At 31.5% G+C, this 16801-nt stretch overlaps 1 protein-coding gene across 7 annotated transcripts in view; it reads right to left on the reverse strand.

Moving 5' to 3' along the window:
* Positions 1 to 16801, reverse strand: part of Csmd3 (CUB and Sushi multiple domains 3) — a 1124273-nt gene that overhangs the window by 759767 nt on the left and 347705 nt on the right. For all 7 annotated transcript variants that reach the window (XM_045143269.1, XM_045143267.1, XM_045143265.1 and 4 more), the window contains exon 6: positions 15313 to 15425. In XM_045143269.1, coding sequence (XP_044999204.1) covers positions 15313 to 15425 — 113 coding nt within the window. The remainder of the gene's footprint in view (positions 1 to 15312; positions 15426 to 16801) is intronic.

A 16801-nucleotide genomic window follows, 5' to 3' on the forward strand; every position in this document is an offset into this window, starting at 1 on the left:
ACTATCTTATGGATGGTGAGTGGCCATTACTTGATGGCCTCATAGCAACCACTGCTACATCCACAAAACCTTTACAATATTGAGTTCATGAACATTTTGACATGAATGATAGAGCACAGAGAATTTATCCATTTAGAAATATTTTATTTATTCATTTGAAGACAGAGGGGGGTGATTTTTATGAATAAACCAGGGCTCTTCCCACTGCAAATGAACTCCAGATTCATAAGCTACTTTGTGCATCTGGTATGATGTGGGTGCTGGGAAATTAAACCCAGAGAGGTAGGTCTTTCAAGCAAATACCTTTAACTGCTGAGCCATTTCCCCTGTCCTATCCATTTCTTTCACTACAATAATTTCCATCTCACCATGTTCAATTTTTATTAAGTTATTCATCAGACAGAATAGTTCTTGAGTGCATACTATATAGATCTGGATTCCTCCAGTACTGAACACATAGCAAACGGTTTAAAAAAATTAAAAAACATTTTAAAAACTTTTCCTGTCTCTACAAGGTGTATACATAGATTATGAATAGCACTGGGTAGAAAAGTCAATCTGGAGATATTTTTCTGTTATTCGTCTTGTTACAGTATCAAGAATAAGATATAAATTTAGGTTGGTCATATGGAAGATCTCTCACCTAGAATTGAGATTTAAATAAGAATATGATATATAGTGACAATAAAGTCATACAGATATTTAAGAGAATTCCAAAAAGAAGAAACAGAAAACACATAGGGCCTATGAAAAGGGAATGTGCTACATTTTAAGCACTAGCCAGGACTCCATTGTGGCAAGAAAATTGAGAGGGACAAGGCAACACAAAGACAAATTGTATAAGTGAATCGGGCAAACTTTTTGTCTGAGTAAAATGGAATTATTGGAAAATTGATGTATGGAAATCAACCTTACACTGTTCATTTTAATAATATTATCTCAATTATTTCATTACTTATAGAACCTGAGAGTTTAAGGAATACATCTGAGATGTCTTTTAGGAAAAAGCTGCAATGATGTGATCAAGACAAGATACAGTGTTAGAAGTGAATGTCATGGCAACAGAAGGAAATCAAACTTATTGTGGAAATTTTGAACTTAGAGCTGAGCAAGACTTCCCAATATGAGATATGAGAGATAGCAAGGCATCAAGAATCTTTTAAAGAATTTATCTGAGTAACTGGTAAAAGTGCTATTTGCTGATATAAGAAATTCCTTAAAGCCTTTATGGTGAGGAAATGTGAGGCATTTAGTTATAGGAATATTAAGCTAGAGGTACATACTAAAAGTTTGGCAGCAACTGTTTTACATGAAATTGTGTGTGTGGTACTAGGGTACAGGTCAGAAATCTGAATGGGTATGCAACACGAGGAATTATCCGTGAGGTGGGGGTGAAACAAGGATGCAATACCTCAGAAACCAAATTCAGAAAATATGGCTCTGGAAACAGGAAAAAAAAAATGCAGTCAAATTCAGTTACTAAGTTAAATAAGGCAAGAAATGAATCTTATTGCCCTACAGTGAGGCCAGTGATGGACAATTATGAGAAGTGAGTGAGAATAGAATGTAGATAGGAGGTGCTTACAATGAAGAATATAAAAGAACCACACTACAATTTCTTCTATGATTTTTGTATAAAGAAGAAACCAGCTTTCATTAGATTGGAATTCTGACCACTTTCTTATTTTTGAAGCGTCTGTTTTTTGAACTTCTATCAACTCCCTCTGTGTTTTCCATGTACCTTCCTGATAGATAGAATAATATTGAATTCCCTATTATTTCATTTTCCTCTACCTAAAATTAAAATAGAGACTTTGCCTGGGCTTAATATTGGGTTTTTTTCTTACGTCTGACATTACACTAAATCTATAGGTTGAGCCCATCAAATCCTATTGATTACACTCTTTGTCAGTATGGGCAAGAGAATACACAAGACTTTGGCTTAGAAATCATCCTGAGTTCCAGACATGGCCACCAATATATTCAGTGTGTTATTACAGTTTGTAATTTAGATCTGTAGCCACATGGCTGGAGGAGGTCTCACTGGGCAGATTCCTAATATCCAACTCTAAATTGTGATGGTAAATTTGAAATTCCAGTCTAAAGATATGCAAAGTGCCTGGGGTTCTTAAAGTATGCTGTGGAATTTGGTTTGTGCGCTCTCTCTCTCTCTCTCTCTGCTTGGACCTGGGAAAACAGACCAGCTTCTTCAGCTATTATGGAACTTCCTCTGGATCAGTAAACTTCAAAGAAATCCCTTTCTCCATAGTTGTGCCGGGTCTGGAAGTTCATCTCAGAGACCTGAAGCTGTCTACTACATGTAAGTTATCTAGGTTCTACACCGCTGTCTTAGCCTCTAGTCCCCCTCACCCACCCACCTTTTTCTTTGTAGATAACATTCACATTTATAAATTGTTTTTATTGCTATGTTTGTATATATAATTACCAAACCAAATGTAGTCTGGGTATAGAAATACACATGTGAAAACAAGTATCTCTGTATGAACTTTTATTTGGCTGCTTCCACAACTAAGTAGCAAGGTACATGTTGCTAAAGATTATATCCTCTGAGTTACCTTCTTGTCCACAGCTAACTACTGAGAATACAGGGGGACACCATTATAAAACTTCAGTTAAATAAATGCAAGGTGGATGCCTGATCATGGTCACCTCATGTAGAATTTCATTAGCAAGATTAGTATACAAGTAACATAAAACATAATGTCTTATGTGGTCATAGAACTATTTTTTAAATCTATGTTGGCAGATATTTACAATAATAAGAGCAGAATTTTAAAGTATTTTACTGAGTGAAGCAATGTGAAAATTTACCAAATAGTTCTTTAAGATTTGTCAAACTAGCTAGGCATGCTGGCACACATCTTTAACCCCAACACTCAGGAGGAAGAGACAGGTGGATAGCTTTGAGTTTGAGGCCAGCCTGGGACTACCGTGAGTGCCAGGTTTGTCACCATAATATCTCTAGTATTGAAGAAACAAAGAAACTAGAGTTGTAGAGCAGCTAAACTGTGGTTGAAGAAATATTGGTTACACAGTATTTGTTTGGAGAGTGTGCACTCATAATCAAAGACATTATAAAATATTCTACTGCTTATAAATTATATTAAATTCATTTAACATTTCATCCTAGAGTGCTTATTATTTTTCTAAACTGTGCCAAACTGTGATTTTCAAAAAATTATTTCTGTAACGTTATAAAAACAAGTTTCTTCACAGAGAAAGAAAACATAAAAGCAAGTTAATCATATTTAATTACAGTACATTTAAAAAATAATCACTTGTGCCACCTAAATGTCTTTTTTTCTCATATGCCATGCTCTATTTGCTTTCTCTAGCTTGAGGAGAAAGTGAGAATCCATCTTCAGAGAGTCAATAGACTCAACTTGTTTATTTAGCAGGTTGACCCATAGGCCTGAACATATATTTACTTTAAAAATTACTTTGTTATACATTTTCTTGCTGTGGTTTCTAAAACTTATGATAGAGGGACACAAAAATTTCTGATGACTCATTTATATAGGATCCATGCAATTATTCATCTTACAGGACATATCTTTGACCTCCATGGTTTGAGACATGTTAAGTTTGTAAAAATGTTGTAATAGTTATATTATGTAATAAATCATGATGTTTAAAAGTAAGAATTAAAAGCCTGTAATTATTTTTAGTTAGTATGCACCTAACACACTAATGTGTTTAAAGTTAGCAATAATTTTCTTTCAGTAATTTTAACTTTTTATTATTTTTTCTCTAAATCAGTAGTCTTTAATGTATGATAGAAAAATCAGAACAATTTATATACTTTTTAATTTTAAAATATTGTCAGCAATTTTCTTATTATTTTTTAATGCACTGTGTTTAATAGAGGTGTTTTTGTTAGTTTCTTAAACTAAGATGGCTATTATACATTTGGCTTGGATGTAGTTTTGGCTATTAAATCAACTAAAATATCCTGCTTGTGGTATTTTTTTTTAATTTTTTATTTATTTATTTGAGAGTGACAGACACAGAGAGAAAGACAGAGGGAGGGAAAGAGAGAGAATGGGTACGCCAGGGCTTCCAGCCTCTGCAAACGAACTCCAGACGCGTGCGCCCCCTTGTGCATCTGGCTAACGTGGGACCTGGGGAACCGAGCCTCGAACCGGGGTCCTTAGGCTTCACAGGCAAGCGCTCAACTGCTAAGCCATCTCTCCAGCCCAGCTTGTGGTATTTTTATTGGTGTGTTTAGAAAGCAAAATCAGGTCTTAGAGAGTCTAAAACAGGACAGAAATTTCGATGGCTGAAGAGCAAAGAATAAATTTAGGGATATGAATTTTGATGAGATACTTCTAGGAAAGAATGTGGAATAAGTGAAAAACCCGTATTAGATGTGAAATCAATGCAACATCTCTGTTTTTTTTCCAATTAATTCTACAGATGCAGCTGCTATTTTGACAATCTGTAAATCAAAGCTTATAAACTGCATTAGTTACATAAGCATGATCTTGAAAATATATATATTTTACTTCTATAAATATATTGGCTTAAACTTTAACAAAAGATGCATCTTTCTACCTAATATTTTGTAGCTTAACTAACCTACAAATAAATAGGATAGTTGGAATAGAAAAATCTTGATTGTGATGTCACATTAATTTAAGAGGTCCTCATGGGCAAAGTTCTCAGTAAAGTTTCCCAATAATTTCAAAGATAAATTTGACCAGTTTTTAAATATGTTATTCTCTACAAAATACTACAGAACAAAATTTCCTTGTAGGATATGAAATAAATTATTCCCTTCTGATTCAAATTGATTTTGGCCTACAGCCCTACTTATCATTTAATTAAATGGGAATGCATTATGCAGAGCTATTAAATAAGCTGCATAGCAAAAGAAGCAAAGAAATGTGGCATGAAAATACATTACAGAGCATATAGGAAGAATTCTGAGCACAAGATAAGAGCATAGCAGGGTCACCTGTATATAATGGTATTCTAAATAGCGTTTAATACCAAAGAGAATTGTGAAGGAAATCAGAGAGGTTTTGTGCACAGTAGAGGAAGCTTAAAGTAGTGTGTCCTTTATTTGACAAATAAGATTTTCATATAAAAGAAACTTGACCTCCTTTCCTTTCCCTCTCCTCAGTGGCTGCATGATAATCATGCCATTTTAGAGCACTTAACACACGTTTTAAGAAAAATGTCTCTAGGTAATTCGATGGCTCAAATTATTACTTTATTGGAAAAATAAATCATATATAGTTTAATATATCATATGTATTTTAGTGGGGAAATAATGAGTCTCATATAATAATATACAAATTAAAGTATTTCTGATTGACACATTTAATAAATATTTTAAATACTTAAATGATTTCCTGCTTTGTGTACAATTAAATAATTGTCCTTGAGGCAAAATGAAACATAACAATTATGTGTGAAATGAAGATTTTGCTAGACAGTATAAGAGGATACTACCAGCGCTTTTCTGTAAAGCCTTTTATAAAGAAACCAGAGAAATTCATCCTTTTTTTTTAAATATCTCAATACCTTATTACACTTCTCTTGTAAGGAAATGACTGATTATGTCATTTGTCTGATAGGGCCAGTTTAATTTTGCATGAACCAAAAGGAAAGATAAAAAGAAATTAGTTTTAAAGTGATTACTATTTTATGGCTATTACAAGAGGAAGTTCACAATTAGCTGAATTTACTTATTTAAAATATTTTAATTGCATAAACTGGAAAGTAATTTGAAATTAATTAGAGGTGATACTGGCATACAATGACCATACACTGACAATACTTACTGTATAATAGCTATGAACTGAAATTCTCTTTCAAGTTTCATTTGTACGGAAGATTCAGAGACTGGTGAGAACTTTGTGACTTTGGAAAGATACGATGTTGCAGATAAAGATACTAATTATCATGAGTTGTCCTTATTTTCCTTTAAACTAATGTCTTGAAACTGATATAACATTTTCATAATCACTAGGTAAAACTTTTGGAATGCATTTATTTAGTAGACCATTATGGTCCTCAATTCCAAACTAATAATGTTATAAGGTAGCATGTGAAACTTGGAGGAAATGTACATTCTCTGCAGCAAATTACCTATCTAATGTTCCCACCAATGTATTTGGTAAATATATACATTTCTTTCATTCTTCAATTACAAATGCTCATGTAGGACCTCAAAGAGTGAAACGTGCCATTCAGGTCAACATGGATCCAAGTTTGCTCACACTTAGTTGAAAATTCATGATCTCTTATCGACTTTTGCAGTAAGAGTACAGTTACATTTTACAGCTTATTTGAGAGCAACTGTTTTTAATTTAAATTTAGAAACAATACAAAATACAGTCTGATAAAGCATGGCTTTGTTGTTTTGGTAGTGTACATTTTAGACCTTGTGTAAGATACAATTAGAATATACTAAAGAATTTAGGAACATGCATTCTTTCCAGTAACTGACACTCATACAACAGTAAATGTGGCTATTTGATTACATTATCATGATTTCAAGAATTATATTTAGAGTTAAATAAGTAACACATAGTCAACTGAAATACATTTTAATTATAAGTAAATTGTTATAATTTAGTAAAGATCATCTCTTGTGAAGGGAAAGTTAACATACAAAATGACATGCACTATAAATGTAAAATGTCACCTATTTTCAAAACATGATATGAAAATTAGAATATGTCATTAATACTTTGTATTAATTATATAATTGAATGCCATGATTTTGTATGCTTCTTAAATTCAGTGAAATTAATTGTGCACATTTCTTTTCAATTTTTATGTGGTTACAGCAGGATGCAAATGGTTATTGATGTGTTTCTTTACAGGAGGATGTAAATGTCTATTGATGTGTATCTTATTATTATGAAGGTTTTGTGTTTAAGTTAGTTTTGTGTAGAGGGGTACCAGTCCAGGAAACAGGCAATGAGTGGTGGGAATGCCATGCACCTTCTCAGGAGTGCTCACTAATGACGTTTCAGCATGCAGTAGAGCTATCTACCCTAACAGCAAGTCTTAATGTTTGACTGTCAAGACAGAAACCATCTTTGAAATGAGAGAACCCACAATTCTGAAATAATGACAGATCTATTAAGCATCCTTACTGGTATCTGTGCCAAAATATACCGTCTTACCCATAGAATATAGCACAATACTTTCTCTGTGTTTCTCAGTTCATGTGATTGATGTGCTATCTCATTTACCAAGCTTAGCTTTCCTGAGCATTTCCTGCTTCTTATATGTCTCTATTGAAGGTAGGAAAATAAGTGCCCTTCTGAATAGCTGATAGGCACATAGCCAGTAAATCATAATATATCCATTAAAGGTAGCATGATAAATTCTTATATGATAGTGAAATGTTTGAATTAGACACTGTTAATGAATGTGCCCTAGAAGTTAAAAATTTTATATGCATGTTTACCTCAAACAGATTTGTGTTTTCTATTATTAATCAATACCATCCACCCAAATAAAGTATTAAGTATCTACGAGGACATGTTATTCATACTTACTTTACTGACATTCACATATAATCATAAGGTTATTATCTGTTGAGGTTTGACATATTTAATATATGATATTTTCTGTCAAATATTTGATATGATTTTTGATTATACTTTTAGTGTTAGAGCTACTATTATAGTAACTATACTTAAGTATTTTCATTTTAGAATTAGCAAAAATGCACTAGGGAAATTAAAAGTTTAAGCCCTCAACAAATTAATGTGAATGACTGATATAGTCTTTTCATTTTATTTTATTGTTTTACAAATAAGGTTCCTATGATACAATTTACCAAAATTATTTTCCAAGTCACTCTAAGTCAAACAATTAGAGTAATGATGATGCTGAATCTATTGCCTCTGCTACCCATATTAATAGTTAACAATACTTACACCATGCAACCTCTCAGCCAGGCATCATTTACAGTGTTTTTCAAATATTAAATAATATTTGCCATGACCATTTTGCAAATATGCCACTTTTAATCCAGGAAAAGTCACATATTTCTATGACTTTCACGTATTTATTTTCAAAATTGAATCCAAACAATTTTTACTGTAAGAAAGTTCAGTTTGATATTGTATAAGTTTGAGTATAATGAAGGCTGGAAGGTTAGCACTGCCCTTAGAAACAGAAAGCTGTAAGTATAACAGCTAGTTCCACTGTTGCATAATGTGACCTTGTGCTTAATGGGTTTTGACAGGGCGGCTATTCTCTCAAATAGGACATCTAACTGAAAGCCTCCTCTCTGGATGAATACAGCATGAGCTTAGCAGGAGCAAGGCAGGCTTCTTAGCAGCACCCACTGGCTACCTAACCTGGGTGTCCTTATAAAGGGCATTACTATATAACTTGTCCTATAGACTTTGTATCTTTTGAGGGGGAATAGAGATATGAAATCAATTAATAATATTATACGAAATGATGCATATGCAAATAATTTATAAATAGTGAAGCACATTATTAGTATCATGTATAATATTTAATCACTCCTTTCATGTTTACTATGCACATATATGTTAGATGTGGGGAATACAGTCATCACAAAGACTGCTTCTAAGCATTTTTCAAGTCCCATGGATTCCACTGAACTCTGTAGTTCTGTGAATAAAAATGCCCTTCCTTCACAGTCAGAGAATGATGAGATTGTGGAATGTAAAATTAAAATAGCTGTTTTGTTATTTGTTTTTAGAACAAGATGTAAGTTTGAAAGGCTCAGTTAACAGAGTTGCAAAATGTCATGATTAGCCAGAACTCGGTACCTGACAAACAAAAAACTCTGCCAGCATCTCATATCAAGCAGCCTAAGCCACAGAGTTTTATAATAAATCTATCTATAGAAGATGGGGATTATTGTGAGAAGAAACCAGTGTTGATAATTTTTAATTTTATTTTTTATTAGTATGCCATGTTTTTGTTATCATTATGGCATTTTCAAATGTAATCCTCAAGTCAGACTTTTGCTTGGTTTTCCTTCCCTGTTCCTCCCTATGCCATTACCCCCCTTGCTCCATTCTGCTTACAATCATGTGTCCCTTTCCTCTTGCCCACTCCTTTCCTAGTCATCTATTTCACCATTTTAAATTTCAACGCATTTCTCCACTTATGCACATTGGCATTGATATTACAAGCTAGAGTCTGCATATTAGAGATAACATGTGGCTCTTACTTTCAGAGCTGGGTCACATTTAATAGTTTCTATTTAAGATCAATTAATTCTCACATATTTTATAATTTAATATTTTACTGCTGAGTAAAATTTTGTTATGCTTATGTACCACATTTAACACTAGCTCATACATGTATTTCTTTAGAAGTCTTATAGCCTTACTCATGGAAAAAGTCAGTCCTTTGAAAACAAAATTACTTTCATCAATGTAGGGCTGCGTACTATAGTAATATGGGTTCACCTAGTTGGTAACTTATCCTTCATTAAAGTTAATTTTAAGTTCATAATTTTGTAAAACTTTATGTTTTATTAACATGCAGTAAGGCATTTTATTTATAATGTTGTAATAATTAAATTTATTTGTTTTAAATTTAGAAATTTCCACCAATATTAAATTTATTCTAAATAAATATAAGGAATCTTATAACTGTATGTATTGTCAAAAATTTTTTTATCTTATTTTATTTTTGCTTTTCTGAAGTAAGGTCATAAAATTCTCTATTGTCTCAGGCTGTTCTTGAACTCACAGTAATCCCCGTACCTCTACCTTTTGAGTGTTGGCATTAAAGGAGTGTGCCAATATGCTCAGTACATTTTATATCAGCATTACTGTAACATACTTATTTTTATAACAGAAGAAATGCTATCAGAGTTTTATTTCTTGCTTTGGACAGCCCATGATTATTTCAAAAGGAATATTTTACTATTAATATATTCCAATTATTCCTGCTTTTTATGTAGATACAATACTAATTCAAAGAATCTCTTAGACCACAAAAGCCCCTAATGCAAGGAGAAAAATATTGTTTGTCCTCAAAATAAAACCAACAAAAAGAATTTCCAAGTAAAAATAATTATTGTCAGTTGAGAGAAAAGTAAAGAAAATTAATAATTGTATCAAAATCAAAGAAAAAATATATAAGTTATTCATTAATCCTTTACAAAAATAAACCTTGAATTTCTGTTTGCTAAATTCTCAGCAAATGAAAACAGTAACCTTGATTCATGATCGTAATATATTGCTGTCAGTTAACATATAAAAAGATATTTGAGTTCAAGAATATCCATTGTTTATGAATTTACAAGCTAAATAACCTATTATATAGAATAAATATATTTTCAAGGAAATAAATGTAATTTTTATGAGTACTTGAATTGTGTACAATGTGCCATCCACTATATTTACTTGAAAATATGTTTATCTTTATGCATCCTTTACATAACAATACAGTACAACTGAAGTGTCTCTACTGAGAGTTTGGGTATTCTATCCCCTCAAGTCTCCCACACAAACATTGGATTCATAAAGTATTCTGTAACATCCCATTACAGGAGAATTTTCACAGTTTACAAGAGAAATTTCTGACCTCCTGCCTTTCATTAGTAATGAATGTTTTGGGGCCCAATAGAAAAATTTGATCTAAACAAAGAAAAATATAATAATCATCTATGTTAGTGAAAGTAGAGATTAGAACACTGCCTGTCCTTTCATTTTTTTTTTTCATGGTTTTCTCAGTTTCTAAGACTGAAATGTGTGTGTGTGTGTGTGTGTGTGTGTGTGAGACAGGGGGGGAGGGAGAGAGAGAGAGATATCAGAGGCTGATATATAAAAGAAACTGCTTCTAAGTTTTACTTTAAAATATCCTGATTTTAGTACAGAATTTAAGAAAAAAAATGTTCTTCCCTTGAAAATGTGGGGATTATCCTCTGTGATAGTGAGAAAAGTGCAACCTCTCATTTTACATTTTTAACTCTGGCTACTGGATCTAATTCTTCTGATTGATCAGAATATTTAAAGTATCTGTTCCTCATGATTGGAGTGGGGGTCTTATCAACCCTGTCACAGGGCTGATGCTCTCTCCCCACTGGAGCATCTTCATTCTGGGCATGTATGATACTCTCTGAAGTCATAATCCCTCTCCATTTGCCCAAAGAGGAGCCTATTGTGACTCTACACATAGAGACCTCAGGGTCACTGAACTTGAAGACAACAGTGAATGTCATGACTGAATTCACATTTTCAGATTCTTTGTCCCACTCTCTTCACAGCTTGTCACAACAATAATCTTATTTATCATTATTCAGTAAGGGTGTGTGTGCATGTAGATCAAAACCTTCTAAAATATTGCACATGAGTTACGTGCTACATAGTCACTACTTTAACCAATAGGCTTCTAAAATGTTGTGGGCCTATAACTTATGATTGGGAATATGTATGTTTACTATAGTTTTATAGTCCACTAAATATGTTTCTCTTGTATGAAAGATGTGCATTTGTTCTACTAAGGACAATCTAAGAATTTATGAAGTATTATTTTTCATAAATTTCAAATACCATGTTGCACTATTAACATATTTTAAGTTAAATTTGAATGCCTATTGAATTTTACCAACCCCAGAACAATCATAAACACCAAAACACAGGATACATAAATGTTATAAAATTCTACAGGCTTATAAAAATTAATACATAAAACATGTATTTAGATATATAGTTAATTAAATGTTGCAATTCCTTTCATGACAAAGATAATTTTCTTGGTATCTTCATATACACCTTCCATAATTGTATATAAAAAATGAAGAAAAGAGGGGCTCGTGAAATGGCTTAGTGATTAAGGCATTTGCCTATGAAGCCTAAGGACCCCGGTTCAGTTCCCTAGGACCCATGTTAAGGCAGATGCACAAGAGGGTGCACATGCCTGGAATTCATTTGCAGAGGCTAAAGGCCCTGGTGTACCCATTCTCTCTCTCTCTCTCAAGTAAATGAATAAATAAATAAAATATTTTTTAAATGAAGAAAAGAATGTTGAATAACTCTAAAAAGTCCTGTACGCACATTTGACACTCAGTAAATGTACCAAAAAAATGCACTTGTACATAAGCCTCTTCTAGAAGTAAGGTGTTCTATATAAGTCAATTAAGTTTTGAATGAAAATATACTTCCAAGAAGAAAAGATGATCAACTCTGTATAAAAAGTGGACAAAATGGCTTTATATTTCTCTTAAAAATCAAATGTTAATTATGTGAAAACTTCAGCAAATAAGAAAATTTTGAAATATCAAAAGTTATGAAAAGTTTTAATATTAATTTGAGAAGTACCATAATTTCAATTCTCATTAGAGGAGGGTTAATGGAATTAAAATTAGAAGTAATATTAAAATCATATACAAATACAATAAAATAATACTGAAATGGTCAAAGATGAGATGATAAAAAATTAAAATACTTCTGATATGATTAAACATGGAGAAATTTTTTTTCTATATTTCACATAGGGGTGGACAAATTTGTTGGAGACCCCCAAAGAAGAAATATTTGACTGACATTTAATTTAGGTCACATTTCATAATTCTTTGAATAGAATAGGACTGAATTTATTATCCACGATTCTACTTAACCCTATTTAAAAGGAATTATCCTTTTTATTCAGTAGCCAATCAGGAATCTAGCTTACAACACAAATTAAAAAGAGGCTCTGATTATAAATTCATATTGGCATGTGCCTATGTGCTACTAGACATTTGGAGAAAACTATAAATTATAGCTAATGGCATTAAATAAGCCCTTTAACAAATTGTAGATAATTTTCATGATATTTAGCTAAGGAACAGTAAATAAAATTTTATGAAGGTACTAAAAATTCTTGGGAAACATGGAACTCCATTATAATGTTAAATAAACTCAAAGTAAGATATATCATTAATTATTATTAAAATTTGTAGTTTTTGCTTTTATGTAATAATTTTACAAAATTTACCACTTAAAATCATTTTAATTTAGATGCATTTGAAATTAACAGTACTATGAAACTGTACAAAACAAGGACTTTCTGGTATTGTAATATTTTTGGATGACATAATTGCTTTCAATTTGGATTAATAGAATTGTTTTTAAAATTCAAATTTCTTCATTTGATTGTGATTTCAGTAACTACTTTGACAACTAAATTATGATGTTTATGTAAAATACTACTTGGAGAAAATACAGCTAGAAAAATTAAACCAGGTCAGGAAAGTTTTAAAATCATACAAGCAATGGGATATTTTGGGATAATGGAAACCTTCCTTCATCTATTATAAAACCATACTTTCCATAGTCTTAGACTACTTCATTTTCTCAGTAGTCTGTAGTTATATATTCTACCAAAATGAACCTATTTTGAGATTCTTTTTCAGCTGAAAATAGAAACGTCATACTATATAACATATTTCCTTTCCATTTTGCATGATGAATGCCTTGGCGCACTGTTTTTCAGTGACAGAACAAGACAGGAAATATTGGGAAATCAAATTAAATACTGAAAATACCATAAATGTCCATGTAAAAGCAACAGTTGGGATATTGAAAATGAAAACTGAAGATACAAATCTAGTGTAGTCTGTGCTCTTCTCTTAATACAAAATATGAATATTTAGTGATACCAGCACTATGAGATTATATACTACACATATAATATCATTTAATTTCTGAGATAGATCTGAGTTTTCCCATACCATCTATATTTAATTATACAGTAGATGCTTCTCCATTTCTATGCAGTGAAGGGAGAAGGCATCCACTAGAAAAATGTCACATCTCTAATAAAGATCACCAGTGACAATGGCATGAGTAAAGAGGAAAGTGCTTTGAATTTGCCATGTCATTTGTATTCATTAGTGGCAGAGAGAAATCCTAGCCATGAATTTGTGTGGCTGGAAAACTTGCAAGACATGGGTCAACCGAAGAAAAAGAAGCCACTGAATAGTGACTTTTTTTTTTTTTAATAAAAAGTCTTCCAGTGGCTGAGGCACACAAAATTTTACATCATGAATTAGGGCTGTAGATAAAATATTCTTGGAAATGTATTCTTTAGAAATTTAGTTGCTTTTTTTTATTATTATAGAACTTCAGAGAAGAAAATAAGGTGGAAATGTAAAATAAGAGGGGATTACCAGGAAATAAATAAAAAACATATTTGGAAATTTAAAAATGACACTGGTTCAAATTGCCATGATTGGGCATTTATGTTTGGTAAAAGCCATGAAAAGCAGTATCTCCAGGAATATTCATTTTTTAAATATAACATTCATGATGAGTACTATTTTCACTTTGGGGAAATATTAATAAATTTTATACAATTGAAAACTATATTTTACTCTTGCTACCACTTCAATAATCTAGTTTAATAATAGAAATTATGGAAGATTTGTTTCAAGAGTAAACATTATTTAAGCTACTAGCCTGGGTATTTTTACTACAGATATGCCAAAATTGTTACTATGAAAATTAAATGACAAATCACATTAACTTGTTACTTCAGAAAGAACTTTTATTGATTAATCATTTTCAGGGGTCACTTATCTCTAAAATATGACTTAATGGCTGATATTTATGGTCCAGAAAACAACATGTTATCTAATGCCATTTCAGTTATTAATTATAAGACACTTAGAATTACTATATTGAATAAATCAGTTGCTTAAGACCAAAGACACCTAAAAAGGAAATATTTTAAATGCCAAAAACAAAACAAACAAAAAAAAATGTAAAAATGGTGTACATTCACTATTGGCTGAGTCACTAATCCACTATAAAAATGAAATGAAATTAATCTATAAAAGCACAACCTAACTTTATAGAATATACATTTTCACCATTCTGTCTTCATTATAAATTTTTTTCAAAAAGTTTTCCTCCTTAATATTTCAAATATGATATTGCACTCACTCCACATTATGCCCATTGATAAAACTAATAGATATTAATATGAAAACAGTTTATTATAGTTTTAATAATAGGCATACTGAATATGAAAATGGAATTTAAGTGATAACAGGCGTTTTTGGAACTGCAAGTTTTCCGTGGGATCTTGTAGCATGCAAAGTACTGGAGTTCTTGCCAACATCACATATTATATTTTTTGCATTATCTTGGAATCAACTCAATTTAATGCATAACTCAGTTATGACCAACTTATACCCTATGCAATATTGCCTATAAATGATGTTATCTATTCAATTACCTTTTATTAATGTTAAGTATGCTTTCTTTCCTTGCATAACAAGACAGAGCTTGCATTAAAATAATTTCACAGATGAAGAGAATCAGAGGGAATCATTAAATATACCTTGATAGGGAGCGCTAAATCCACGATACCGGTGATTGCTGTCTGTAACAAAATGCAGTCTGAGCCAGTTTTTGTTGCTGATAATTGGAGGTGGTATATTCATCCCAGATAACCTGAGTTATGAAAGACAACAACATAAACATTTAAAAAGCTTTTCTGCAGTGAATTTTTTGAGTGAATTTGGAATAAAATGTATCTACATGTATAAATTATAGAATACATTGATCTTGTATTATCAATATTAAGAAAAAAGAAGTATTTGTATATTATAAAATTAATGATAAAATACTGCAATTACACACATTCTGTTCCTATCAATTTTTACTTATTACTAAAATAAGTTATAAAATTTAATATAAGTATTATTTATTATTCACTCCAATTTTGTGTCACTCTGATAGTTTATTCTATGACAAATAATAAGTACAAAAGGAATCCAACTGACACTGTTGCTCCTTGGGATTTTCAAGCATATACTAATACTACACATATGCAAAATAGAAAAGAATGCTCTTGATGTTTGTTGTGAATAACATATGAAGTGACTTTGTATAGATGATCTTTCTATGGAAGTTTTTATAGTTTTATTTATTAAGTGAATGTCTCTACAATATACCTTCTCTGCATATCTACTCATCTAAATTCTTAGCCCATAAAAATATTCAAATCAGAAAAAAAATATTACTCTCCTAGTCAGATACATCTGCATATGCCAGAATTCACAGGACTTAGGTATACACAGAGAAGCAAATCTCTGTCTTGATGGACAGGCAATCTGACCGAAGTTCAACAGCTCCAAGTTAAGGGAGAGATTCTATTTCAAAGAAATAAGGTAGAGGGTCAATAATGTAAAGATAATAGATTTTCTCTTTTAGCTTCTGTATGCGTGTAGATGGTAGTGTACAACTGCGCACACACACACACACACACACATTAATTCACAACACACACAAACAACAACAAAACAACCTCATATGTAAAGCCTTTTGCATAGTAAATAGTTTAAGTCTAAAGTTTCTTAGAACCAACAAAGCACATATTTTCTGCCTTAAAAAGTAAAATACTGGTATCTCATTTGGGGACTGTATTATTCATGTCTCCTAACCCTGCTTAATGATAGAAATTAATGTTTATTGTATCACTGTATATTGTATATTGATACATTGATATACAAATGTTGGAGTCCAACTTTAACAAGTTGGGTGCTATCTGATATACTTATTTCTATTCTTTGTAATTTTCTCTGTTACTTCCCTGTGCATTTCCTATTTTTTCTTTATTAGATATCAATGTATTTGTTTATTTGTCCATGTTGATGATTTTTTTAATATCTGAATTTAATAATTAGAATATATGTATTCTTGTTCAATAATTGTAATCTCATTTTAAATGTTCACTTCATAACTTTTAGAAGATATTAAGTAATATTTATTGCTGACTTGTATGATTCATGTAGCAATTCAGTGAAACATATTTAGAATGAGCTCAA

This window comes from Jaculus jaculus, chromosome 2 (assembly GCF_020740685.1).
Source record: "Jaculus jaculus isolate mJacJac1 chromosome 2, mJacJac1.mat.Y.cur, whole genome shotgun sequence".
Lineage (NCBI taxonomy): Eukaryota > Metazoa > Chordata > Mammalia > Rodentia > Dipodidae > Jaculus > Jaculus jaculus.